This window comes from Solanum pennellii, chromosome 12 (assembly GCF_001406875.1).
Source record: "Solanum pennellii chromosome 12, SPENNV200".
Classification (NCBI taxonomy): Eukaryota; Viridiplantae; Streptophyta; class Magnoliopsida; order Solanales; family Solanaceae; genus Solanum; species Solanum pennellii.
The window spans coordinates 80,836,058-80,863,101 of NC_028648.1; the positions used below are offsets into that span (position 1 = coordinate 80,836,058).

The 27,044-nt window shown below is 34.5% G+C and overlaps 3 protein-coding genes and 1 long non-coding RNA gene across 7 annotated transcripts; 2 read left to right on the forward strand and 2 right to left on the reverse strand.

Moving 5' to 3' along the window:
* The first annotated feature begins 8 nt into the window (after positions 1 to 8).
* Positions 9 to 6,857, forward strand: LOC107007104 (nuclear poly(A) polymerase 4). Of its 4 annotated transcripts, XM_015205575.2 has the most exons (12): positions 9 to 247; positions 995 to 1,104; positions 1,235 to 1,364; positions 1,472 to 1,549; positions 2,496 to 2,603; positions 3,658 to 3,720; positions 3,836 to 3,997; positions 4,328 to 4,441; positions 4,530 to 4,604; positions 4,750 to 5,079; positions 5,175 to 5,339; positions 5,486 to 6,857. In XM_015205575.2, exons 1-12 carry the CDS (start codon positions 245 to 247, stop codon positions 6,095 to 6,097), a joined length of 1,950 nt encoding a protein of 649 aa, XP_015061061.1. In that variant the 5' UTR covers positions 9 to 244; the 3' UTR covers positions 6,098 to 6,857. The 4 variants fall into 4 exon arrangements, with proteins under 4 accessions (XP_015061061.1, XP_015061063.1, XP_015061062.1 ...); XM_015205577.2 differs by lacking the exon at positions 2,496 to 2,603 and having other exon boundaries at positions 4,510 to 4,572; XM_015205576.2 differs by lacking the exon at positions 2,496 to 2,603.
* Positions 6,858 to 8,815: 1,958 nt separating this feature from the next.
* Positions 8,816 to 15,186, reverse strand: LOC107007199 (protein EARLY FLOWERING 3). The gene is made up of 4 exons (XM_015205712.2): positions 14,510 to 15,186; positions 12,814 to 13,586; positions 10,406 to 10,457; positions 8,816 to 10,140 (listed from the first exon to the last, which is right to left on the reverse strand). The coding sequence occupies exons 1-4, from the start codon at positions 14,696 to 14,698 to the stop codon at positions 8,986 to 8,988; spliced, it is 2,169 nt and encodes a 722-aa protein (XP_015061198.1). The 5' UTR covers positions 14,699 to 15,186; the 3' UTR covers positions 8,816 to 8,985.
* A 1,825-nt stretch (positions 15,187 to 17,011) lies between these two features.
* On the forward strand, positions 17,012 to 23,014 carry LOC107007035 (vacuolar-processing enzyme-like). Its single transcript, XM_015205510.2, has 9 exons — positions 17,012 to 17,242; positions 19,337 to 19,501; positions 19,575 to 19,731; positions 20,675 to 20,760; positions 20,861 to 21,060; positions 21,437 to 21,485; positions 21,716 to 21,925; positions 22,334 to 22,540; positions 22,634 to 23,014. Exons 1-9 carry the CDS (start codon positions 17,057 to 17,059, stop codon positions 22,814 to 22,816), a joined length of 1,443 nt encoding a protein of 480 aa, XP_015060996.1. The 5' UTR covers positions 17,012 to 17,056; the 3' UTR covers positions 22,817 to 23,014.
* A 363-nt stretch (positions 23,015 to 23,377) lies between these two features.
* Positions 23,378 to 27,038, reverse strand: LOC107007037. Its single transcript, XR_003575492.1, has 2 exons — positions 26,784 to 27,038; positions 23,378 to 23,747 (listed from the first exon to the last, which is right to left on the reverse strand). It is a non-coding gene; the product is annotated as an uncharacterized LOC107007037 (long non-coding RNA).
* Positions 27,039 to 27,044: the final 6 nt, after the last annotated feature.

Consider the following 27,044-nt stretch of genomic DNA (forward strand, 5'->3'; position numbering starts at 1 on the left):
CCCCACCCACCCCCTACCCCTACCCCTGGTAATGGCTAAACCCAGCGGCAAAACCCCCCAAAATCCGCTTTATCTTCTCCAGATCTCTTTCTCTTTCTATATACACTGAATATTCCTTCAATCAAATTTATTATAGCTTTCATATTCATACTGGATTGAAAAAATTCTCATTTTTCTCATTCCAATTTTGTTTTCTGGTTCAGTATTTCATCGGTTCAGTGATCTGTGAAGTTTAGCAGCTTTTATGGTAATCTGAATTCTGGGTAACTCTATTTAGTCTTTTTCTTCTCTGGGTTTTTTGTTTTACTGTTCAATTTTGTTTATTGAGTTGAAAAAATCTGTTTTTTTTTTCGATTTTTGGTTCTGCATTTGATTGGTTTAGTAATCAGTGATCTGTGAAGTTAAGTTTTTATGCTAATCTGAATTATGGGCAACTTGAATGGTTTTTTTTTGCTCTAGGTTTTTTGTTTTCAATTTCTGTTCATAGAGTTTGAAAAATTCTCTGTATTTTCCTTTTCTAGTTCCGCAATTTATTGGTTCAGTGATCTGTGAAGTTCAGGTTCTATGTTAATTTGAATTCTGGGTAATTCGATTGGTTTTTTCCTGTCTTGGGTTTTTTTGCCTTTGAAATTTTTGTTCATAGAGTTGAAAAAGATTCTTCCTTTTACCTTTTCTGGTTTGCATTTGATTGGTTCAGTGATCTGTGAAGTTCAGCTTCTATGCTAATTTGAATTCTGAGTAGTTCCACTGGTCTTTTTCCCTTTTTTCCTTTTCAATTTCTGTTCATAAAGTTGAAAAATTCTCTGTATTTTCCTTTTCTGGTTCCGCATTTGATTGGTGCAGTGATCTGTGAAATTTAGCTTCTACTCTAATCTGAATTTTGGTTACTCGTGGGTTTTTCATACAATTTCTGTTCCTTCATAGTTAAAAAATTCTCCTTTTTTTTTTTTTGGTTTTCTGGTTCGGTGTTTGTTCGGTTCAATGATCTGTGAAGTTTAGCTTTTATGCTAATTTGAATTCTGGTAACTTGGCTGGCCTTTTTCATTTGATTGTTCTGGTTCTGCATTTCATCAGTCCAACAAACAACAATAACAACATACTCAGGTGAAATCCCGCGAAGTGGTTTGTATTTCAATTGTTAAATGATGTGTAAAGCATAGTTTTATGCTAATCTGAAGTTTGGTAACTCAGACTGGTTTTCTTTTTGGTATGTGTTGTTTCCTTTTGTTGTCAGTTTGATGGTGAGTTCCGAGAGCTTAAGTGAGTCTGTTGCACCACCAACAATGAAATATGGTATCACAAAGCCATTATCTCTTGCTGGACCGACTGAGGCAGATCTTCAAAGAAATGCAGAACTGGAAAAGGTAGTTCTTTTTTTTTTTTTTATATATTTTGTTCTAGGATTGTCTGAGTTGATTTCACTTGAATCATGAATTTGTATTGACTTTTGGGTTTTATTGTGATGGGGTAGTTTTTGAGGGAATCAGAATTGTATGAGAGTGAGGAAGAGACTGCAAGGAGAGAAGAAGTACTGCGGCGACTTGACCAGGTAATAGAACCACGTTAATTACTTTTAACAATTTGGATTAGTTATGAGAGAATCGATGGATTATTTTATATAGTTATTAGTTATGTAGAGATTAGTTATTCATGTACTTAGTTATGCGGATTTCTATATCGTCAACCAAACGTCATATTAATTCTATACCAAAAATAACTTATTTCATATCTACCTTTCATACGTTGTACAACAACAACATACTTAGTGAAATCCCACTAAAGGGGATTTGGAGAGGGTAGAGGGTATCTAGACCTTATCACTACCTTGTGGAGATAGAGAGACCGTCTTCGAAAGACCCTTAGCTCAAGTGTATCAAACCCAAGTAAAAGAAGAGGAAAACAGTGAAGAAAACAGAACATTTAATAAGAAAAAGCAGTGTACAATCAACAGAAGGAGCAATAACAACAACAAAATAGCGTGGGAAGTGAAATGAAAAAAAAACAAAAAAATATATGGCTATAGATAACATAAATGAGAACTACAATGTATGACTAGTACTACAAGTCTAAACCCTTACAGGAAAAACAACACTCTACCCCTACCAACCTTCTACCCTAATAGCAACCTCCACTCCTTCCTAGCTAGAGTTATCCGTCATAGTTCGTACAAGTTATACGGAAATTAATACATGGATAATTTGTCTTTTATCCAGAAGACCCTTTTATGCTTACATGAATTTGATGAATATGCTTTATTGTTTGCCAGAGTTGTCATGTACTAGGAAAAAACTTTTCAGTTTATGATTGGATTTGCTGGTTATTTTGGTATTTAGCTCCTTGCAATAATCCCTCTTGTATTATCCTTACCATTTGCATATTGAATTCATTTCATATGTACATAATATCCAACTAATAGTGTTGGATTCTTATGAGGTGATCTATCCATGGAAGTGTAGTGAAAGAAATTGTAATGACCAGTCTTTATTCTGTTGTAGATTGTAAAACAATGGGTGAAACAATTGACTCGCCAGAGAGGCTACATAGATCAAATGGTTGAGGATGCAAATGCTATCATAGTCACCTTTGGCTCTTATCGTCTAGGGGTAAGTAAAAGTTTCAGCGTTTATGGAACTTTCTTGTAGTTAGTTCTTCCGGGAGCAGCTTAATAGAATCCCCTTCTCTGGATGTTAATTGTGCTTCAAATCTTCACCTGTAAGATTACATGCCCTCTACTAGGTTTATGTTCGTAGTTTTCTTCTGATTGGAGGTTAGAAATGCTATGCATTATATGGGCCATATGTGAAGTTCAACTTAATAAGATTTTGGACGGCACCTTTAGAAACTGAGTAACAACACTAGTCTAGGACTTCCAATTTATTCCTGATTTGCAGTTAGTCTCTAAGTGATCTCATGCTGCTCCGTTTTCTGTGCTGCAACTTTAACCTTGGTTCATTACCAATGGACTTAGATTTGTGCAATATCTCACGGGATTGTTAAGAAGTTGAACTATATTGTCCTAGAATGGAGGCAGTGCTTTTATTTGGGTCTACTTAAGGTGATGAAGGAATTCCATGAGGTTGTAGTTCTTGTAATTTAGTTTTACAAAGGTATGGAAATCCATGAAAAACCTGAAACAAAGTTTGAACAGGATGCGTCTTCATTCTGCAGATGGTAAATGTGTTCGGTACTGGAAAAAACAACATACACCAAGCTATTTGGGATTAGTAATACGAATCCTCGCTGTCCATGGTTATGTCTATCTCAGTCTAATATTCAGCAATTTAGATTCTTAAACAGTAGAAGTTCTCAACAGTTTGTACTGACATACAAATCTCTAACAACATTAAACACATCTCCAACGGAAGTATTGGATATGCGGGAAAGGGTCAGATTTTCCCACGTGCTCTTCAAAAAAGGTTATATTTACACTTTTGATATATTTCCCGTACCGTCCAACTTTGAGCACATATAAGCCCTTGACCATTAAATCCCTTTTTCCCCAACTTTATTTCCTATGTGGCGTCCACATGAATTTTATTCCCCCAACTTAAATCTGGTTCACATGTAAGTTATTTAGAATCTGAATGGGTCATTCGTCCACTATCTTGAGGTTCTGGCTCAACAAATGCATAAGTTGGTAACACATACTCCTTGCAGGTTCATGGACCAGGAGCTGACCTGGACACATTGTGTGTTGGTCCCTGCTATGTCAATCGAGAAGTGAGTACAACCCACTGATCAAACTTTTTGTTAGTTGGTTCAGTGAACATGACATAATTTGATTAAAATTGTTCCTTTTGTGTTTACCCCATCCTTTTTTTATATTACTGTGCAGGAAGATTTCTTTATCCTTCTTCATGATATTTTAGCTGAAATGGAAGAAGTTCGTGAACTTCAACCAGTTCCTGATGCTCATGTCCCTGTTATGAAATTCAAATTTCAAGGGATTTCAATTGATCTTCTTTATGCAAGTATAACTCTCTTGGTTATTCCTGAAGTAAGTTGGAATTAAGTTTTTATAAATTTTCTTTGTTTGTGTAGTTTCCTTATTCTTTTTATTTCCCTTTTGAAACTTGTTGTATGTCAAGGATTTCATGGATGTTGTTTGTTAAGGCTGGTACTTGAAGAGTTCGTCTACGTGGATTCGTTCATTCAATGAGAGCATAACAACTTCTCATTTATTATGTGTATTTCGACTGCGTTCCACCTTTTCTTGCGAGCTTTGGATATGAAACATGTGGTTCTTGAATATTATTATTCAGACTTCGATTATATTCTTGTGCTGAATTGAATTCAACTCCTACTTGTAATTTTGATTTGACAATAGGATTTGGATATCTCAGACCAATCTGTACTCTGTAATGTGGATGGACCAACTGTTCGAAGTCTGAATGGTTGTCGAGTTGCTGATAGAATACTGAAACTAGTTCCCAATGCTAAGGTAACCATCAGTGTTCCTCCTTCTCTTAAATGATTGATCATTTCCATGTTTACTTAAAACTTTTGCAGCACTTCCGTACAACTCTTAGATGTCTGAAGTTCTGGGCCAAAAGACGTGGTGTTTATTCCAATGTGAGTTCTTAGTCCCTCGAACCATCTCAGTGGTAACTCTCTCTCGTATTTCAACTAGTCATTCCTCTTGTTTGGTCATAATCCTTACCATTAATTTGACATGATGGCGTCATTCTTTAGAAATATCCCAATCTGATCATGATTTTCTGGTTTGCCTCTTTTGTGCTTCTTAATAAGGTTACTGGATTTCTTGGTGGGGTGAATTGGGCTCTTTTGGTTGCTCGCATTTGCCAGTTTTACCCAAATGCAATCCCTAGTATGCTTGTTTCTAGGTTCTTCCGTGTTTATACACAATGGCGTTGGCCAAATCCTGTGATGTTATGCCCAATAGAAGAGGATGAACTTGGGTTTCTTGTTTGGGATCCGCGCAAGAATCCTAAAGACAGAACTCATCATATGCCAATCATCACTCCTGCCTACCCTTGCATGAACTCTAGCTATAACGTCTCACCAAGCACTCTTCGAGTAATGATGGACCAATTTCAGATTGGTAACAAGATTTGTGAGGTAAGCTATAAAGGTTCAGTGTTTATTCTCTCCCTTTCTTCTTGTAACAAATTTTAGCAAGTAGTGCTGATGTTTTTAGTTTATTCTTTGTCCAGGATGTGGAGTTGAATAAATCACAGTGGCCTTCTCTTTTTGAGCATTACTTTTTCTTTGAGGCGTACAAAAACTATCTCCAGGTTGAAATCGTGGCAGCAGATAATGATGATTTGCTAGCTTGGAAAGGCTGGGTGGAATCACGGCTTCGACAACTCACGCTAAAGGTGAAAGTCGGTAGTTGTTTTAGTTAACTCAGGTTGATGAGAATTGTTAGCACAGAAAGATAAAGTCCAGGAGGGAAAGATCTAATTTCCTTGTCCTTTTTCTTATTCTAGTGATGTAATGTGTAGTTTCGGTTGATGCTTTGCAGATAGAGCGGGATACCAATGGGACGTTGCAGTGCCATCCTTATCCTAATGAATTTGCGGACATGTCGAAGCCATGCCCGCATTGTGCTTTTTTCATGGGTTTGCAGAGGCAAAAGGGTGTCAAAGTACAAGAAGGTCAACGGTTTGATATCCGTGGAACAGTCGATGAGTTTAAGCAAGATGTAAACATGTACTCTTATTGGATACCGGGCATGGATATCTATATCTCGCATGTTCCTAGGAGGGAAATTCCTGCTTATGTCTTTCCTGATGGGTATAAGAGACCACGTCAATCTAGAAATACAACTCAGCATACTCCCGAGAAAGATGCCAAAGGTTGCATGTCTTCTGAAGGAAGGCGTTCAAAGAGGAAGCAGGAAACCCATACAGTTGATGTAGAGTCCGACAAACTGCCGAAACGTGCTTCTATTAGTCCTCAAAATATAGGATCTGTTTCTCCCGCAAGTGTTTCTAGTCGGACAGGCGGATCATCACAGATGATCATTCCCGAGGAGTCACTCCAGGAGGTTAAGACTGCTGGCCTTCAAAACCAAAGTTCTGATGATAAATCAACAGAGGATACTGGGGAGCAGAAACCATGCATTTCTGAGTGAAATGAAAATTCCAGCCTGATAGTTTAGTCATCACCTCATCAAGGAACTTGTTGGGAGTTATAAAAGAAGGTTTTCTTGACCAATCCAACGTAACATTCTACCGTAGCCAGGAGGCGCTTAGTACTTGTGAACAATGTCTAAGAGGTGCCCCAGCATCGCAGACTATACAGGATGACAAAAAGGTGGACGACGATGATGATGAGCAGCCAGCTCGATTGACCAGGTATACAAACTTGAGGTGGGTGGATGGTGTGAAGGAGTTGAAATGTGCTCGCATCAAATTCCAAAATTCAAAACCTCTTGAGGAGTTTCGGTGAGTTTTTGACTCACGAGTAGTGGCCGATGGCAGTGAGAGACTGGAAGCTTTGAGTCGTTGCAGGATGATACAAGACTTGATTTCAGCTGTGTGGGGTGGATGTCGAAGTGATAAACGGATAGTGCATGAACTACACTACAAATCCAGCAGCAGGGGTTAAAGGCAGCACAGCATAATCAAGATTTTCCCCAGACAACAAAAATCAACATTAAGAGAGAGTAGAACTAGAAAGCAGCACCAGAGTCCAGCAGCATAGCTATTGAGGTGAGGTAAGTTTCAAAATTTGAAAGAGAGAGAACATGGATGGTGAAAAGACTGAATTTGTAGAAGGCTATATTAGCACTTTGTTTAGAGGGTTGTTTAATTTTCATGATATGTTTGTATGGTATTCTATTGTTTTGATGAATATAATATTTTTGGCTAAATTGTAAAATTTTATGTTGATATATAATTTCACATTTCAACTTAAAAGAATAAATTTACTAGAAAAGTAGGGTACGAGGTAAAGTTATTATAAAATATTTGGTTCGATAATCGATACCCCTTTCTTCATCAATTCTGTGAAAGGTAAATTTGCCTGAATCAACATTATATTGCAGAGTTGATTCTCAAGTTGGTGGCACCATGCTATGTGAACCTGTTAGGGTTCTTGATAATGGTGATTCTTCTTTTCCTAATAATGATCATAGTAACCTTATAATTATATCACTATTAAATGATTTTTCATGTCTTCGTTATTTATTTGAGGTGAAACTCCTAGATATATATCAGTTTATCAGTGTTGTTGGACCTTATGTTGCTCAGATTCTTCAAAAGTGTTGCAATACTTACATTAGATCTAATAATGTTGTCGCATCTGTGTAAGATACTTTAAATATGTTGTTGTAACTATGCTACAACCAACACATCAGAGTTTGAAGCGTGCATTTTCAGAGAATCCAACTATAGTTACAGATTGAAGCGTGCATTTTCAGAGAATTCGACAATAGTTACAGCAATATTCTTTGCGAAACGCTATTATAATGGGGTGAAACTTACACTGTGTGCGTCCAAAAAATAGTGATCGTGAATTCTCTTGTCATAAAAAAAAATTAGATTGAATTTTTAAATACTATTATACAAGATTGACATATTATAGCGTTTATCCTGTTATAATTCCGTATAATATTATATATTATGTCATATTGTGTAATATTTTAAGTTGGTCTGTATATATTTTGAAAATTTCAAAAGTGTTCATAAATCGAGTCTAACTCGTTTTATCCACATTTGTAGAATGCCTCTACTTTTCATTTACAATTAAATTCTCTGAATGAGACAAAAGTTTTTTTGTCTTCTTTCAATTTGATGGGAAGTACCATTTGAAAAAAAAGATTAAAAAAAGTTAAAAATAACTCGTAAGGATGGTTGAACAAGGGGTCTTGAGTTTGAAACTTTTGATGTTTTCGAGTTTATTTTATGAGATTTGTTTAGACTTATTTGTTTGAATGATTTACAAGCTATTACTATGGAGTGAAATTTACTCTGTGCGCGTCCAAAAAATAGTAATAGTGGATTCTCTTGTCATAAAAAAAATCAAATTGAATTTTTATATAGTATTATACAAGATTAACATATTATAATATTTTTCATGTTATAATTTCACATAATATTATATATTATGTTATATTGTGTAATATTCTAAGTTAGTTCCGTATATTTTTTGAAAGTTCCATTTTGATGAAAAATACTTTTTGAAAGAAAAAAAAATTAACATTTCAAATAACTCGAGCAATACAATTATTAAAAAAAAGTGAAATATGTTCGCTAGAAATATTTAATAAGAATAGATTATATCGTGGATGAGGTCGCTTATTCTTTAATCAGAGATCTCGAGTATAAACTTTGGGTATAGAAAGATTCTTGATCGGGAGCACTCTCCTTACGAATGAAGTCCTATACAGTGTAAATTTAGAATAGTCAGACTCTAATATAGATATCGAATATCGAATCGAAAAAAAAATAAAAAAGAAAATGTGAGCATGAATTTGATATTATTAGAAGACAAGATAATTCTTTTTGTGGAAAATATATCTTATCCAACACTATTATATAAAGGGAGGGACTAGAATTGATATTATTAGAAGACAAGATAATTCTTTTTGTGGAAAATAAGAAATATTATTCTTTTGTGAACTAATAACATGTGATATAGGATAGATAAGATTTTTTGACGTAAATCGTTTTTTTCTTTTAAAAAAGGTCTTATAAAACGCGTATCCAAATTAGTAAATGTTGGCTGTAGGATCTAAAGTAAATATTGCGATACTTTCAAAGAATTCGAGCAACATAAGCTTTAACAGCTCTGAAAATTGATATATGTAGGAGTTTCACCTCAACATAGATATATAAAGACAGAAAAAAACATTTAATAGTGATATAATTATAAGGTAAGTATGTTATTTACAAAATGACTCACTTACCAAATAAGTTCAAGTTATCTAAAAGGTTACAAGAAATTATACAGAAAACACATTATAATGAAGTAATGGTCACCTAAATGACTAGATAACTAACTACTGTCTATAGATGATTAATTAACAACAGAATCATACTGTTTTCTCTCTTCTTGAATAGACTGAAAAATCCGAGCAGCAGATTCTGTGGCAGACCTTGCATTACGCGGTACGACTTTGATGACTCGAGCATGATGACTAGGTACTTGAGGTTGGGAGCTTATATCCAGGTTCTTGGTAGCTGGTGAAGTTGGGAATAGAGGAAGAACATTTCTTCGTTCTGTGGCGTTATCCACAGTTATTTTGTTAGCTGTTCCACTTGGACTGCTTGCAGTGCTGGCCTGCATTTCAGCATCTCTACAGGAATGAGATTTCACCTCTGGGGAAGTTCCATTCTTATTGCTTGGCATGTTACTCGAGTTCTGACGTTGAACAGAAAAATTAGCTCCTCCTCCTGATAACTGACCTTGTAAACCTTGAGCAACAAACAGGCTTGATTGATCGACAGCTGAAGATGAGATTGCTGGATTAATAGCTGGTATGCCATACGAAGGGAAGTAGTTGTGACCAGCTGGAGGTGTAAATGGCATTCTGACCCCTTGATACTGATGATGAGAAGCAGGAATTCCATAAGATGGAGCTGAATGGTTTCCGATTATTGGAGTCGATCCTGGGGGTCCATAACCTCCACAGATTGAACTCGTGACTCCGGGTCCAAGATATGGCTTGTATACTAGTCCTTCGGAAGGAGTCATGACTGGGATCAACCATTGGTGCCCTGAGGGTTGATTGAAGCTCCAAGGACCCCCCATGGTGGAGTCATTTGTTATTGGGTGACCTGAAAACAAACTGTAGCTTGAAGACTGGCTATTATTTTGCACAGAAGAGAAGGATCCCTTTCCCACCGTGTTTTCAGCCGAACATTCCATACTAATGTTAGGCTTCTCATAATCCTTCTTCTGCTTTGAAACATTGTGACCATCTCTAGGAATATACTCCAACAGAAGTCTTTTAGCAGATGAATCCTTCACAGGTTTGCCTACTGTATTTTCCGCAGAACATTCCATCCTAGTGTTTGGCTTCTCAAAATTCTTCCTCTGCTTCGGAACATTGTGACCATCTCTTGCGATATACTCCAATGGAAGTTTTTTAGGAGATGAATCCTTTACCGCTTTGCTTAAATAAGCACTATCTTCAGGCATGCTTTGTGAACTAGCTATGAGTCTCTGGACCTGTTATAGTTACACAAAAGCTTCAGCGGAATTACTTAATCAATAGGAGAAAAGGTAAATCGAAATTGTGTTTTTCTGATATGTAAGTTTATTAGTTCAAAAGGCCGGCACCAACGATAGTGCTAAAAATGTTTACATCATAGGACTTGACTGACTCCTCTTGTCTCTGTAACGAGTCGATCCAGTCCAACATGACATCTATATAGTCTACAGTCAAAATTGCATTCTGATATTATGAGAAATTTAGCCTCTAGAACCACCTCACCTTTATTAGACGATGCAACTCAAAAACTTGAACTGCAAACGCTCTTTGCTGGCTGTTCCAGGACAACAGGGAAAACGTCAGGCAAACAAATAACAAATAGAAAGAAGTTAGCTCTTTCAAGTGCATTGAGAAAAAAATAGACTAGTGCACTGCTGAAGACAATTTTAAAGAGAAAGTACCACTATGTCAATCTAGAGACAAGACAACAACAAATGCTGACGAAAGAAAGGGGGATGGATATCCTCACCCATCTAAAAAGTAGTCGGTTCCATCAAGACACTTGAACAAAAGAGAACCTAAAACAGAAATAGACAACCAACCAGGTGATAAAAAATTCTAGAGCTTCAAAAAGATAAGGCCATATTTAAAGCCTCTCGTTTTTCTACGGATTTGACACACACAACATCTCTTCGATATCATAATCAATATAAGGCTGTCAACAGGATGACCTTTCCTATAGCACTAATATGTGGTGGAAACAGCTTCCATCACAGCATAACCCTTTTATGTAGTTCTAGGATGCACATTGAAATTAGAGCTTTAGAGGTCATTAAAATGCATCAGTATGCTAGCACCAGACTTTGCCTCTCTCCACCACAGAACCAATTTGTTCATGTAAACTTATTAAAACAGAGAGGGTCACCAGCCCAAGCAAGGAAAACCAATTTTGCAAATCTCTCCTTGTTTTCCTGTTAATTTAATTCAATATTTATGTTTTTTTATACACATGTATCTACTGGTAGTGAATTAGCGAAACAAATATATGAGTTCTAACGAAGAGACTAGGAACTGCCCTTTCATAAACTTCATAAGAATCTAAGCTTTAAGTTGTTATAACTTATCCAGGGTTTGATGCACAAGGAAATTAACTCTTCTTTAGAAAAATTGATATGTTCCCCTAAATCACATAAGAACAAGCTAAAAGAGTCGTAACAGAGCTTCCATAATCCAGAGACAAAAACCAGTTATTTGAATAACCAAAGACATTGTAAGTTCATACTTCATTGATTAAATTATAAATTAATTCTTACTATCAAGGAAAATGGCCATTAGGAGACTGAAGTTATCCACTATTCATTCAGTAAGATAATGAAAAGAACATATATTTATCTTGATGAAGAATTTTGTCGAGTAGCAACACAAGATGGATTTGATATTTGTTTAATGTGTTGATCACTAAATTCCATGAATTTGAAGATTTTAGACTTAGAATTTTTTTGGAGTTATTCAATCCTTACAACATAAAAGGACACCTAAAATTGTTGATGAGCTTGTACAATTGTTACGAATCAAATGAAGTTTCTTTTAACATGGAAATCAATCATATTCTTCTAAATTGCAATCATGCATGATTAAAATTGTGTGAGCAAAAGGTTCCATAAATACATAATTATACATCTTAGAAAAGCAATGTTATAAAGGAAAAGCCGATATTTTTTGCTCAATTGAAATGTGATACTAAAATGGTATAAATACTTTTGAATTAATGTCTTTTTGATTTCTCGAAGACACTTATTTTGGATCAATTCTTTTGAGCTAAGAGGTCATTTATAATGGACAAGAGGAGGTAGTATTCAAAAGGGTCATTATCCCATTCAAAGGTGTTGAGACCTTTCACACTAGTACTCCATCCACTTGCATCAAGTCAGCAACCACTCAGTCTAAATTGTTAAAGACCCCCGGCAGAGACTAACGAAAACCAATAAATACCCTAATATAAGGTGAGAAAGCTCTAATTGAATAAAGACCATTAACATTACAAAAGCAAATGATGAAGTAGACTACAAAAACTTTTAAAATAAAGCTATTTATGGGGGAAGTTTCATGTTGTAGCAAAGCTCACATCACTCGTAATCATCTAAATAACTATACATGCCACTCAAACTGCACCCAGTGGCAAGACTAGACCATGACGTCGAAAATTATCAAGATGCATTATCTGACAAGGTCTTTCTTATAAAACATATTGCAGTTCAGATGTCAAATGTAGGTAGGAACAGATGTCTAACAATTGATAAATATCCTTCAGGATCATATGAATAACAAGTGACATAACTGATAAAGTAGGCAGATATTTCAAGAGAACATGTCATACATTCACAGAACAGATAATGTTGTTACAGCATGCAAAAATACTCCAGGAGAACGTACCTCATTTACATAAAATACCATGAGGATACACATAGAGGTCAACTGGTCACTTTCTCTATAAATGATGATCTGAGTAGCACTTGGAAGTACATCATCAGTTACGTGGAAATCAAGTTCAAAACAAAAGCTAACATACAAGATCATCCACCCAACTACCAAAGAGTTGCAGACTCATATTTCACATATGATGATAAAATTCAAATGTCAAGCTCAAATATTTATCATTCACCAAGCCAATACAAAACAGTTGAACTTACTTGGCAATAGCTCTTCTGGCGTTCCAGAAATGTTTTTGACCTATTATCGCAACAACATCGTCAGGAGATATGTACATCCCAGATATAGATTCCACCATGGAAGTCTCTGATAAGTCGTCACCCTGGTCCACAATTTTTGTTTGTAATGATTCAGATGCCTTGTCTTCCTTTGATTCCTTATCATTACTGTGATTATTATTAGGAATTATATGCTCTTTTGATGCAACATCCTTCACAAGAAGAGAAGAATCACCATTATCGACAACCCTAACAGGTTCAGATAGCATAATGCCACCAACTTGAGGATCAACTCTGCATTCCGGTTGTAGCAGATCATTCTTACACAATATGCCTAAAGTATTATCAGGGTCATTTCTCGGTTCATATTGCAATCGTACATCAGCTTTCTTCAGAACAACATCTAGCTTATCCATTGATGGAATTGAGGTAGAGTTGCACGAAATCTCTCTGCCTAAGGCAATCTGTTTGAAGTTCTCATCATTCAAGTCTTTTCTAGAATGCCCCGAAAGTACTGCAGTAGAGGCAGAGAGCTTTCTACCATCCAGAGTACTATAAAGCTTTCCATTTCCTTGGCCCGCCTTGGATTTAACAAATATAGGAACTCTAAAGTCATCCTCTTCTGTTTTCTTGTTAGACTCAACTGGCAGCAAAGGAGTTTTTGAATTTGAACTGCAGGAATGTGGATTTTCAGCAGGATGTCTTGATGGAGGAAGTTGTACTGAGAAAAAATCATCATTTTCACGTCCATTTACCTGCAAAATTTAATTGCTTAAATCAGTTAGGCCATACAATCAAACATCTACAAGATTCATAATCACCATGCACAAAAAATATAAATCAAATCCGGAGTGAAACAGATAACATCATGAAACCTCTTTTTATGTAACGGTCCGTTTGCTACTAGTACAGTATCTTTAGTTTCCAAGAAAAACATCAGAAAAAAGAAAGCAAGGAAATGACAAAACCATTTACTTAATTTAATGAGGTAATTCAAATTCTCATCAACAGACCTTTAAGAGAAGGACAATCACATATATTAGTTAATAACATCCTGCTGGAACATTAAGGTGAAGAACTTAAGAATTTCAAGGTAATACTTAACTTCCTAATTGGTATGCAAAACATGTCAATGGAAGTGGTGTCAAGCCACCCCAACCTTTTCCCGAATAAAACAAAACAAAGGAGGTTAGCGAAGTGTGTGCATATCATCTACTGATTATCTCAACAATGCTGGCACACAATGGTTAATCGAGAAGATTCTGAGCAATATCACAAACTTAAGACTATTGATTCCGTTATAATTCTTCAGCAACTCATTGCAATTAAACCCAATTCCTGTGAGAGAAACAACAATCCTATCCTATAAGAGTGTTTTTGTTTTTTTGGGTGAAAACAAAACTAAGAATTCATAAGGATAAAAATGAACTCTTTTTATCTTAAACAGGTCTAACAACAGACTTAAAAAAATCAAAAGCTACCAATCATAACAGTAAACCATAACATTCAAAGCTAATGTCCAACTCTATTGGCCAAATTAATGAATCAGCTCACATATGTTACTCATGTACACTCAGCAAAAAGGAATATCATACATTCAAAGCTAAGAATTAATGTATCAGCTCACACATATTACTCATATACACACAGCAAAAGGGATAAACTTAAGTTTGAATACCTGAATATCTGCATTGTTGCGATTATTCGAAATCCGATATTTGAATCTCCGAGAAGGAATACTGAGCTGCTCATAAAGAGCCATTTTGTTTCTTGGAGGTGCTCTTGGACCACCCTTTTCTGTATCATTAACATGAAGCCTTGGAAACATAGGTCCCATCAACTTCTCTTCACCCTTTCCTCTCTTCATTTCTTCCCTTCAATAGCTTCTCAACAGGTTCACCCAATCTCCAACATTCATTAAATTAAACCAAAAAAACGAAACTTTACCAAACATTCAACTTCCAAAATTCAAAGAAATCCGTCCAATTACATCAAATTTCTGAACTTTTCAACAAAACCAATCAAAATGGAAGAAAACCAAGCAAACCCCACCAAAAAAAAACAAGAATTCTACCGACCCAAATACCCAAAACACAATCTTTACATAGAAATCAAGAGATTTCTGAAGCACACAGAAGCAAAAAAGATGTATAATTTCACAAAATTACTATTATATTTTTCTGTGATCATGTAACAGGCCTTGTTGGTAAGAACAATAATATGAAGAAAGAGATTACAGTTGAGAAAAAAAACAATGGAAGAGTCGGCAAAAGATCAAACGACTGTGTGAAAATGGAAGGGGCAAAAAAGTGTAATCTTTTTCTTGGATAGATAGAACAGATAGAAATGTAGAACATCCAATAAGAGAGTATTTATTTATTAGGATTATTAAAATATCCTATCCCCGATAATTTAGTTTGTTTGTCTTATTTTAATTTCGTAAGATTGTATCTTTTATCTCTTTTGCTATCGGAACGTCTATGGTATCGGTTCATATTTAATGACTCGAACCCTATGTAGTGGACTTACTTTAGTTATCTTGACATATATTTTTTTAAAATTGAGAATCTACGAGTTTTTTAAGATTTTCAATATTTATATTCCTTAATACGATATTTTATTTCACTTTTTCATTTATGTTTTAAGCGTAAGTAACATAATATACTTCTTCAATTATTTTAAATTGTAAAGAAAACTTTTTTACTTATTCTACAATAGCTCATACGAATCTGATAAGTCACGTAGCTTATATAAAAAATTTAATAACAAATTTAGATATTTTATCATTAATTAATCAATCAACGTATTCAAATAATTTCTCAAAAGTTTGATAATAAATTTAAACATATCATCATCAATTAATCAATTCACATGACATCATTTGTTATATATTATAGATGCTACAAATTTGTACTATACATTAATCCAAACTTTGAACTTTCTTGTGAATATACAAGATGTTGAGTATTATATTATCAAAAAAGGACTACAATAGTTTGAAGTTAACATAGGGTACACAATATTGAATTACCACCTTTATTATGTTCATTATCCATTTAGATTCTTTTTTAATCTCGAGAATCATATTGTTCAAAAAATTAGATGAGTTATTCTGATTTAAATTTTAAAATCAAATTATGTTCTATTTGATTGAAGATAATAATCAAAATTAGTACTAAAATAAGGATTATAGTTCATAATATTTTTTTTAATATAGATGGTGAAATAATTTATTTAAATTATAATCCTAATTTTAGTGTATGAATTATAAACCTATAATATTTTAGTTTCAAATTTGTAACAAAAATTATGAAAACCTCCCAAATCAATAGAACTAAAACAAATCTAACCAATCATCTATTATTTTCGAGGTACTTTTAATAACTTTTTATCTGTAAAAAAATTGAATTGAGTTGAATAACTTTATCAGAGTTATGTGAATCTTCATTTTCATATTTTTTATTAAATTTAATACACTTAATGTTAAAATATCAATAAAAGCTAAAAGTATTCACTTTTAACAAATTCAAAATAAACACAAATAAATTGAGTATATAATCAAAAGATTATTTAACATATATATCACCAAACACGTGAAACAAGTTTGTCAAGTCTCGTATTTACTTGGATAAGTTGTTTTGGATGGTTATTGCTTATTGTATCGTATCATTAAATATAGATATTTATTTTGATTATCTAAAAATATTTACTATAGTATATAATTAAATTTATTATTAATGACGATTATGATCGTAATATTTTCTTTTTTTTTCTCCTCTCGTTTTATATTTACTTATTATTTCATAGTTACATTTTATTTTTTAATCATAACTTTATCTTATCTCCTACTTTTTTTATAGGTATAAATTTAAATTACTTATGTGTGATATTATATAACGACAAAAATCATTATTTCGTTAAAATTATATCATACAATATAACATAAAAAGATAATGTAACAACCATTTAAATAGAATATAAAGAGAATTAAAATACGATAACACAAATCTAAATTAATTAAATTTTAATACGATTACTTTGTCTTTATGTATCAACCACTTCCCCTTGACTTCAAAGAATAAAAATAGGCATACGGCGTAAGATAGCACGAAGGGATACTTTTAATCTCAGCCGTCCACGTCATATCTCTATAGATATTTTCTGTATTATATAATATCCATGGCAGAAACTAAACTTTACTACATTATTGCAAATCCCGATAATAATGGTTCACGTCGCCGGAGTTTTCATCCTCGTCGGAATCGCCGTACTTGCCGCCGTCGAAGGACGTAATGTTTTGAAACTTCCGTCGGAAGCTTCGAGATTCTTCGATGACGCAGATGACTCTGTTGGAACCAGATGGGCCGTCCTTCTTGCCGGATCAAATGGTTATTGGAATTATAGACATCAGGTAGTTATTTCGTATATTATGCGTATTGGATATGCTATTGTTTGATTTTGAATTTGTTGAATTAGTGTGAGTTCGTGTTTTTCTTCCGATCTCGTTCGTTTTGTTTTTTGTAATATCTAGAAATTGTCTTTATTTTGAATAGTAGGTATTAGATGATTGCTGTTTATGGTGAAAATATGAAGGATAGTTTTCAGTAAATGTGTATTGATGTTATGTTTAAGAGATGAATGGAAAATTTGAGCTGCTTGCGTAATGTGTTCTTTGGTTGGTTGAAGGACAAAGTGAGCTAGACAACACTGCACTTGAATAATTGTGTTTTTATAGATGATTGCTGTTTTTAGTGAAAATACGAAGGGAATTTCTGTAAATGTATGTTAGATGTTATGTTTAAGAGATAAATCAAAATTGAGCTGATTGCATAATGTATTGTTTGTTTGGTTGAATGATATATTGAGCTAGGATACATTGCACTTGGATGTTGTCTTTATTGCTGGTTTTGGTGAAAATAGGAAGAAAAATTTTCAGTTAATCTATGTTGATGTTATGTTTAAGAGATAAATGAACATTGAGCTGCTTGGATAATCTATTCTTTGTTTGATTGAATCAGTTAGTGAAGTAGGAAACACTGCACTTGGATAATTGTATTTATTGCTGTTTTTGGTGAAATGAAGGAGGAAAATTTTCAGTAAATCTATGTTGATGTTATGTATAAGAGATAAAATGAAAATTGAGCTGCTTGCATAATTTATTCTTTGTTTGGTTGAATGAGCTAGTGTGCTAGAAAATACTGCACTTGGATGATTCCGTAAAGGGTTATAGTGCACTTTTATTGGAATTTGGACTTTGGTTATGTAGTACTTGTTAGAATTAAAGGTTATAAACAAAGACTTTCATCATTATTAGCTGCTGTTTGGCCATAGATTATGAAGTTGAAACTTGAATCATTGAGCTTTTGGAATTTGAAGTTGTGTTTGGACATGCATTTTACTTGGAAAAAAATTGAAATTTGTGAGGGGAAGTCCCAAACCCGCCAAAACTGGTCTGAGCCAATTCTTGGGAACTTGAAAATATTGAAGCTCAGATTTTGATCAAATTTCATGGCCAAACTGATATTTGAAGATAACATTTTCAAAAATTACTCTTAAAATCTATGGTGGCAGCTTTCCAAGTTTGTAGAATGCATCCCATTAAGACAACCAGCCAGTTAAAAACGAATCGGTTAATAAAAAGTTTTGTCAAGACAACAGTTTCCTTCTTTTGATAGATTAGATTTGGGACTAGAGAATGGAATAAACCGGCTCTTAACTGTAACTATTAAGGAGTATCTTTATAGTATTTCTTTTCTCATACATTTACTGATAAGCCTTGTCGACCTTGACTTCNCAATAAAAAAAAAGAATAAAGAAAAAAAACACAAAATTAAAATTTAATGTTAAAAATTTTTAGTGACGATTTTTTGGGCTATTGTGGCGACTATTGTCGTTGCTAAAGGTCTAGTACTTTTTTGTAGTGAATTCTAGTTGGCGATGCTTAGGTGGAAGGATTAGTCCCACGTGGCTTGCCAAGTCAATGAAACATGGGGTGTTAACTCTTGAGGGTATATGTAGTCTCTTAGGATAACATCAGGGACATTTTTTATCCCAAAATGTAACGACGTGTATAAGTGATCTATTTCACATAGTTCACGGGCATTTTTGATCCCAAAATGTAACGAAGGATATAAGTGATCTATTTCACATAGTTCCCGGGACAATTTGACCCTTTTCCGAAAAAACAAACTTGACAGAGAACTTGGAAGATAAAACTTTATATGAGGAGCATTTGGAAGGTGAAGTTGTATGTACCACTCCCTCTATGGTGGCAGCTTTCCAAGTTTGTGGAACGCATCCCATTAAGACAACCAGCCAGTTAAAAACGGATCAGTTAGTAAAAAGTTTTGTCAAGACAACAGTTTCCTTCTTTTGATAGATTAGATTTGGGACTAGAGAATGGAATAAACCGGCTCTTAACTGTAACTATTGGGGAGTATCTTTATAGTATTTCTTTTCTCATACATTTACTGATAAGCCTTGTCGACCTTGACTTCTGTATCAGGCTGATGTATGCCATGCATATCAGCTATTGAGAAAAGGTGGTCTCAAAGATGAAAATATTATTGTCTTCATGTATGATGACATTGCTCACCATGAAGAGAACCCAAGACCAGGAGTTATTATTAATAGTCCTGCCGGTGAGGATGTTTACGAAGGAGTTCCTAAGGTTGGTGTTTTTCATCGTCATTTAATATATACCTAAACTATACTCCCGTCTCATGTGCTATATCTCGAGTCAGGATTACACGGGAGATGATGTTAATGTGCACAACTTTTTAGCTGTTCTCCTTGGTAACAAAACTGCTCTTACTGGAGGTAGCGGAAAGGTGGTGAATAGTGGTCCAAATGATCATATATTCATATTCTATAGTGATCATGGTGGCCCTGGGGTGCTTGGTAAGTAGCTTATGTATGCCTCTTTTGGTTGTTGCTTTGCTTTCTATAACTTGTGCTTTCATACTAATTTCGTCATGAAAATTTTGAAAGCTTGCATCTGAGTCTGCAACTCGAGAATTTCATGTGTATTGAATATTAATGACCATAGTCTCACTGCTTTCTACTATTTGAGAAATAGATGATACCAATTCATTCTGTTTCTAGTTAGGCAAGCAAATAATCTTTAATTCTGAATCTGCTTATACCTTTTAACATTCTGTTTGTTTTTGAGTTCAGCATGACAATTAGTTCACCAATAGAAATCATGGTAATGGTCTCCTAATCCAACCTCTCCCTCTCAGAAAACAAAAAGAACACTTTATACTCATGGATACAATATCACAGCTTAACCTTTCCTCTTTCATCCTGATTGACAATCACATGTCTGATTTTTTGTAATATAAATGTCTGTGGTGAATATATCGCCAGCAAAGGACTCAACATATTCTCTATCTATCTTGTCTCTTTGTAGTATCTGTGCATGAACCACTTTCACATTCAGGCATCAAGCTTTGAATTGAGTACCTATGTCTGTAGTTCTATATTGTGTGGATCAATAAGAAAGTGATGTTTTCTTGGAAGTGAATTTTAACAGATACTTCCTTCATTCCACTTTGGCATGACATTCTTCTTAGCCAGTTCCAAACATAATGACACATTATTTACTTAATGAGAAAATTTTATAGTCGCAGGAAGGCTATGACATGTTTAAGACGACATGTTTCATAAGTTTTGTAGCCTCAAAAACGTTTTAAGGAACATTTAAGACCACTAGAATGTCCTTTTAATTCTGCATGTTTGCTGTCAGTCAATTATATTTTCATAAACGTGATTTATTGAATTATAGGTTGGATAACTTATATCATTGCTATGTTTATAACTACTATACTGTCATGTGTACTAGGGATGCCTACCAATCCTTATCTATATGCCGATGATCTAATTGATGTGTTGAAAAAGAAGCATGCCGCTGGGACATATAAAAGCTTGGTGAGCTGTTATATTCAATTATCTTTTAAATATTTGTGAAGCCACTTTCGTATTTTCCCTTAATTTTTTAATTGTTTCTTCTTTTGCTTACTATTTCCAGGTATTGTACATTGAAGCTTGTGAGTCTGGAAGTATATTTGAGGGACTTCTTCCTAATGGTCTAAATATTTATGCCACAACAGCTTCAAATGCTGAAGAGAGCAGCTGGGGAACCTATTGTCCTGGAGAATATCCTAGTCCTCCTCCTGAATATGAGACCTGCTTGGGTGATTTGTATGCTGTTTCCTGGATGGAGGACAGGTACCTGCAGCTTTTGAACTTTGCTAGCCATTTTATATAATTAAGCGGGATGGTTTTGAGTTTTACTTATTTTGTAGTTAAATGACTGAAGTTCTTGTCCTTTTTTTTTCTGGCTTTGCCTGAAATTACTGAATTATTTTAATATTCCATGCCAAAGAATGTGCCAATTGCAAACAAAGATACATGCACGTGACTTGCCAATGCAACGAGGGACTTGATATATGTGAATTTCTGTTTCTGTTACTTGTCCTTTTCAAATTTGGATTTTACAGTCTGATCTGGATTTACGTTTAAAGAATTATGGTTCAGCTTATAAATGTTCACACTAGCCCTATACGTTGTTGCTGAACCATTTTGTGTCTCTATTGCTGAGCAGTGAAATGCACAACTTGCGGACTGAAAATTTGAGGCAGCAGTATCACTTGGTAAGTACTTTTGGACATTGAGAATTAGGTTATCTAGCTGATGTGGTAGTTAGAAAGTAAAATGATAACAAAATAAGGAATTTAGAATGCTAAAGCAAATGTATTGGTGTACTTAAAAGGGAAAAGAACAAGGGTTTCACAAGTACCGATCCAATGATATAGTTTCTCTCTATCCTTTATTATGATGACACAATTGTGTATTTTGCATCTCTACTGCTGTTTTTTTGCAGGTCAAAAAGAGAACTGCTAATGGAAATACTGCCTATGGTTCCCATGTCATGCAATTTGGTGATCTACAACTGAGTATGGAGTCTCTATTCAGGTTTATGGGTACAAATCCTGCAAATGATAACTACACTTATGTTGATGACAATTCCTTGTTGGCATCATCAAAGGCTGTCAACCAGCGTGATGCAGATCTTTTACATTTCTGGGACAAGGTATGCCCCAACAAACGCCCCCTTTCCTGAGTTTGCACTAAACATAAGAAGCAAAAATATCAAATACTACATAACAAATCAGCAGGAAATAAAGCTGTTGAATCTTAAAGAACATATTAGTTAACAGCATGTCCTCTTTAAACAATATCTTTGCACCATCTTGACACCATTGATGGTTTCATAACCATATTAATGTGGTATAGCTGGTTTCCAAAAAGACACTATCATTACATTTATTTATGGTAGCGATGCTAAACAGGCGGGTAACCTGTGCTAAGCTGCACGAGTTATTTTTAGCAAGTCACATGTTGTAATTTGTGTGTCTTTATGTGTTTATGTATTAATTGGCTTGTGCTCTGATGTGAAATGCTTTCTTATTGATTTTCTATTCTTCCTCGATGCTGGCAGTTCCGCAAGGCTCCTGAAGGCTCTGCTCGGAAAGTTGAAGCTCAGAAACAATTCACTGAAGCTATGTCACACAGAATGCACCTAGATGAACGCGTTGCCCTTGTTGGTAAGCTTCTGTTTGGAATTCAAAAAGGTCCTGAGGTGCTGAAGCATGTTCGATCTGCTGGTCAGCCTCTTGTTGATGATTGGGCCTGCCTTAAATCTTTTGTAAGCATCTCATAGAACTCTTTAATTGTTTGAGATTTGGTTCATCATCGTAGTTTGACAATCGTCTTTTTGCAACTTCTATCATATCTGCAGGTAAGAACATTTGAGTCACACTGTGGATCGTTATCCCAATATGGAATGAAACACATGCGCTCCATCGCCAATATCTGCAATGCTGGAATTCAGATGGAGCAGATGGTGGAGGCATCAGCACAAGCTTGTCCTAGCATCCCCTCCAATATTTGGAGTTCCCTCCACAGGGGCTTTAGTGCGTAAAACGCCATGGAATGTGCAGTTCCTCACTTTGATGCTGGTAATAATAATAATTGCTGTTATCAGTGTCATTTCGTGTCCTATTTGTAAATTGCAATTTGATCCTAGTATACTATTATTGATTATCAGGATTCACGTAATGTTTGTAAATTGGTGCTCTGTAAATACAGCTGAAAAAGCACAACTTATCATCTTTGATTATATTTGAAAGCAGCAAGTCCTCTATACATTGGGATTTTTCCCTCGAATAAATTGAAGGGAACTCATTAATCAAAGTCATATTGCGAAAACAAAGCATCTAAACATATCATAATTCATCTGTAAGAACTAGATAGAGGTGGCCCGTGCAAGCACGGGCCCAACGTTGGAAGATTTTTGTTAGTTCGATCTAAATATATAGAAATGTATGAGCCGGCTAAATGTACATATGGAGAAACATAGATATATAGAAATCGTTAGATATTGTAAATATAATCGTTTTGGCTGCTTTTCAGAGTTGGGCAGCTTCAGATAAAAATTACCTGTGCAATAAGAGGAAAAATGCAGTTGTAGTTAGACACGATGTAATGAATTCTACCCTCAACTAATAACTAAGTTGACAAAAAATGTACAATAAGATAATATTTGAGAGCTTCACAAAATTTGGAGTGTAATAAATCACCGCTCAGTTCACCAAATGCCAAATTTCGTAATCTCAAAATGACAGAAAATTAGCTTAAAAACTCACGCTTCCATCCTGCCATAAAATATCAACTTCTGTCCTTGTCTTTGAAATTACAGCAACTTGCAAAAAAGTTGAGCTCCTATTAGTTTTCTAAGATGCCTTGGTTAGTTGCCTATCCTGTTCCATTGGCCCACAGGGAGGTGAGATTTGAATACTCTTTCGCACAATGTTCTTAGATTCAGCAACTGGAAGTACACAACAATCTCCAAGCTGCCACTTTGCATGGGAGTAGCAAAGATTCACATAGAGACTTTGGAGGTATCATTTGTAAGGGCAGAGCATACCAACATAAATTTTGAAATAATAGTCACCCTTAAATAATATCTAATCAAGACGTTGAATATTTCAAGTGGTAGTTTCTCAAGCAGGAACGACTTAAATGTAGAAAGAAAAAGAGATAAAGGGAGAGCCATTGTATTTGTATTTTAGACACTATGTTCTACATCAGCATTGCATATCTATCGCAACTCCAATAATAAAAAAGGCTGATGTGTTTAACAGAGTCATGTCCTTGATAAAAGAGTGTCTTTTAACTTCTCTTTCTATTCCACATGAATTTACACAAGCATAACATCACTAATTCTAATGATGAAAAAAATTTTGTTATGTGTTTTTGAATAAATTTGAATCAAGTAAATCAGATAGATTTCATGAGGTAAGTAACTTAGTTTATTCTAATGTATAATAACCTCTAATCCATTAGAACTTGCTAGTTTTTCTTTTTCTTTTTATCATACCAAAAAGCAATCTAACAAAATATACTTTCAAAAAACAATGTTATGTGTACACTACATCTACCTCTAAAAAACTATAGAATCAAAATGTGTGTGGTTAGATTAAACAAATTATTAACAAAATTTTACTCGCATACCTATAAAATGCATTAACGTTATAAGCATCATTATAGCAAACGCCAAGTAAAACAACAACATTAACCTAAAATTGCTATCTTTTAACAGGCTCTGGAGGAGAAAGTAAATCAATACAAAGCTAATTATATTAACCCTCTCAAACAAAAGGATAGAATGGTCCTAAACAAGGCTAAAGCAGAGTTAATAATTCATCACAAAATGGTTGGTAGTTTCTGGAAACAAAAACAGAAACAAAAAGTCAACTTTAAATGGCAACTTGAGGGGGATGGAAATATCATGTTCTTTCACAGCAAGTTAGAGGAATAAGGAAGATATTACATATCCATAGAGTCAATGTGAATGATCAGTGGATTGAAGGGGACGATAACATATGACAAGCTACAGGGTATTCCTGTCAAGATCTTTTCAGTAAAGGAAGCGACAATATTGTTGGCCCTGATGGTTTCAACACCTTGTTCTGGGACATTATTGGCGCTGATATGGTTTAATTACTGAAGATTGTGTTCAATGGAAAGCAGATGCCTATGTTTTTAACCAGTACTTGCCTAGTTGTAATACCTAAAGTTGACTCACCTCAATCTTTTCCTGAGTTCAGACCTATCAGCCTCAATAATGTTTCCTAGAAAATTGTTCCTAAAGTGATGAATGATAGACTTTCCAAACTTCTGCCTGCTATCATATCTCTAAACAAAAGTGACTCAAATTACTTTATATATGGACACTTTCATCTAGTTGTTGTTGATATTACCATCACAAAGTTACTGTCGGATCAATATCTGAAAACTCAAAAGATCATCGATAAAAGCTTCTTTGTATTGAGAACAATAAATCATATATTATTATTTTGTAAATTCATTTCCGGAAAGACTCGTGAGCTGGGAAAGGAATTTGATACAGGCTTTATCAGATTTGTTCAATGTATATGGCATCCAACATTATAGTGGTCGAGTTTAGATATAACCAAAGTGAGATATACAAGTCTGAAGATAGCTGATTGACTGGGAGGTGGGTAGATTTTGAGCTAACGCAAGTGTTGAAGAATTTTAAAAAATTATTATATACCATAAAATATATGATGGAAACAGGATAGAGATGGAACGTTTTCAGTTAGTAAAGTCTGCAAGGAGGACTATGAAATGCGACCTTAGAGAATGTTAATCAGTTGAAACAAATTTAGAGAAGTAAGACATGCAGAAGCGAGGTTCAAGATGTATATATTTTTATATGATATAACCTCTTAGATGGTAGCTTCTTTTAGTCTACTAAACAATCACAAAATGAGGGCATGTTCCTGAATATACAACGAATTGAGCTTCAATGAGCCTAGATGTAAAAAGGTTGTTTAACCCTTCTACTTCTTAGCAATCAAAAGAGAATGGAATTGAAGGTAAGTGAATGAAGGTAGATTAGAGCCAACAAAAAGCAAACTAAAAATGGTATGCTACGTAATCGTTTGACGACAGGATGATATATATGAGCGAATGATTATTTGAATTCCAATAGCAAATATTTCAGCTACCACCAATAATGTCAACCATCCAAAGGAAGAATAGATCTGCAACTTTCAGACAATCGACAAACCGGTCCTTTTCTTTAACAAAGACCAGATATTTTCGCCAACAATTTTTTGAATATCTATTGGTTATGTCTAGATAACCACAAGAATATAACAAACCTGCTATGTAATTCCCCCATTTTCTCAAAATACATCAAGTGAGTAATGAACTATTACAAAAAACTTTCAGTAACTTATTAAGGAGACAGACACAAGTTCTTCAAAAGAAACTCCAACAAATGAAACAACAAAGGTTGTTGTACCAAAAACACTGACTGTGTACTTATTCAAATCTCCTTCTCAATTATTGTAATTCCTAAAACTTAACCAAACTCACATAAATTCAAGTTCATTCTTCTTTCCATTGCCCCTTATGGTTTCATTTCTAACATGGTCACTCAACTAATCGCTATTATCTCATAAAGTCTTCCTTCTTGACTCCAATTTTCTTTGAAAAGAAAAAGAGTAACTTTCTGACATAATAACTGTTAGTCGAGAGACCATATGCAAAATCAACTATGCCCCCTTCTATTTCACCACATGTATTACAAAAAACAAACAATTAGCAACTCCCTTCTCCACCCAAAAAGAAAAGAACCCCACATCCTCAAATTCACAAAATCCATCAAGAACAAATTTTTCCAAGAAAAAAGTTAACACTTTTTTGCTTCCATATGTCAAGTCAAATCAGAAAAGACAAACCCACCATATCTAAAGACAAAACACCATTCTCAATAGACGAAACAAATAACAGTAAATGACAGAATCTGAAAACAAAAACAGAAAAAAACAAGAACAAGAGCTGAGTAAGTTAAGTACCTTTAAGCAAGCACCAATCTTTATAGGCTGTGAAAGAAAGAGCAGAGTTTGAACCAAAGATTAAAACTTTACTTTGAATTAAGCAAAAATATAAGCTTTACAAAGCAAATCTTGAAGAAAAAACACAAAGAAAAGCTGTTCTTTGTTGTGCTGTAAAAAAAAAGTAGTAGTCAATGGAGAAGAAGTTCAAGAAAGTTTCTATCTTTTGCATATGCTTTCTGCAATTATTACTACGTTTAAGTCTTCTCTTCCTGTCACCCC

Coding starts and splice junctions, on each gene's coding strand:
- LOC107007104 (XM_015205575.2), top strand. Junction 2,604..3,657: donor TTGGCTCTTATCGTCTAGGG/GTAAGTAAAAGT, acceptor TACTCCTTGCAG/GTTCATGGACCAGGAGCTGA. Junction 4,605..4,749: donor TCCCTCGAACCATCTCAGTG/GTAACTCTCTCT, acceptor CTTCTTAATAAG/GTTACTGGATTTCTTGGTGG.
- LOC107007199 (XM_015205712.2), bottom strand. CDS start 14,698: ATGAAGAGAGGAAAGGGTGAAGAGAAGTTGATGGGACCTATGTTTCCA. Junction 13,587..14,509: donor GCAACAATGCAGATATTCAG/GTATTCAAACTT, acceptor TAAATTTTGCAG/GTAAATGGACGTGAAAATGA. Junction 10,458..12,813: donor GCCAGAAGAGCTATTGCCAA/GTAAGTTCAACT, acceptor GTCCTGGAACAG/CCAGCAAAGAGCGTTTGCAG.
- LOC107007035 (XM_015205510.2), top strand. CDS start 17,057: ATGGTTCACGTCGCCGGAGTTTTCATCCTCGTCGGAATCGCCGTACTT. Junction 19,502..19,574: donor TTTACGAAGGAGTTCCTAAG/GTTGGTGTTTTT, acceptor ATCTCGAGTCAG/GATTACACGGGAGATGATGT. Junction 21,486..21,715: donor TGAGGCAGCAGTATCACTTG/GTAAGTACTTTT, acceptor GTTTTTTTGCAG/GTCAAAAAGAGAACTGCTAA.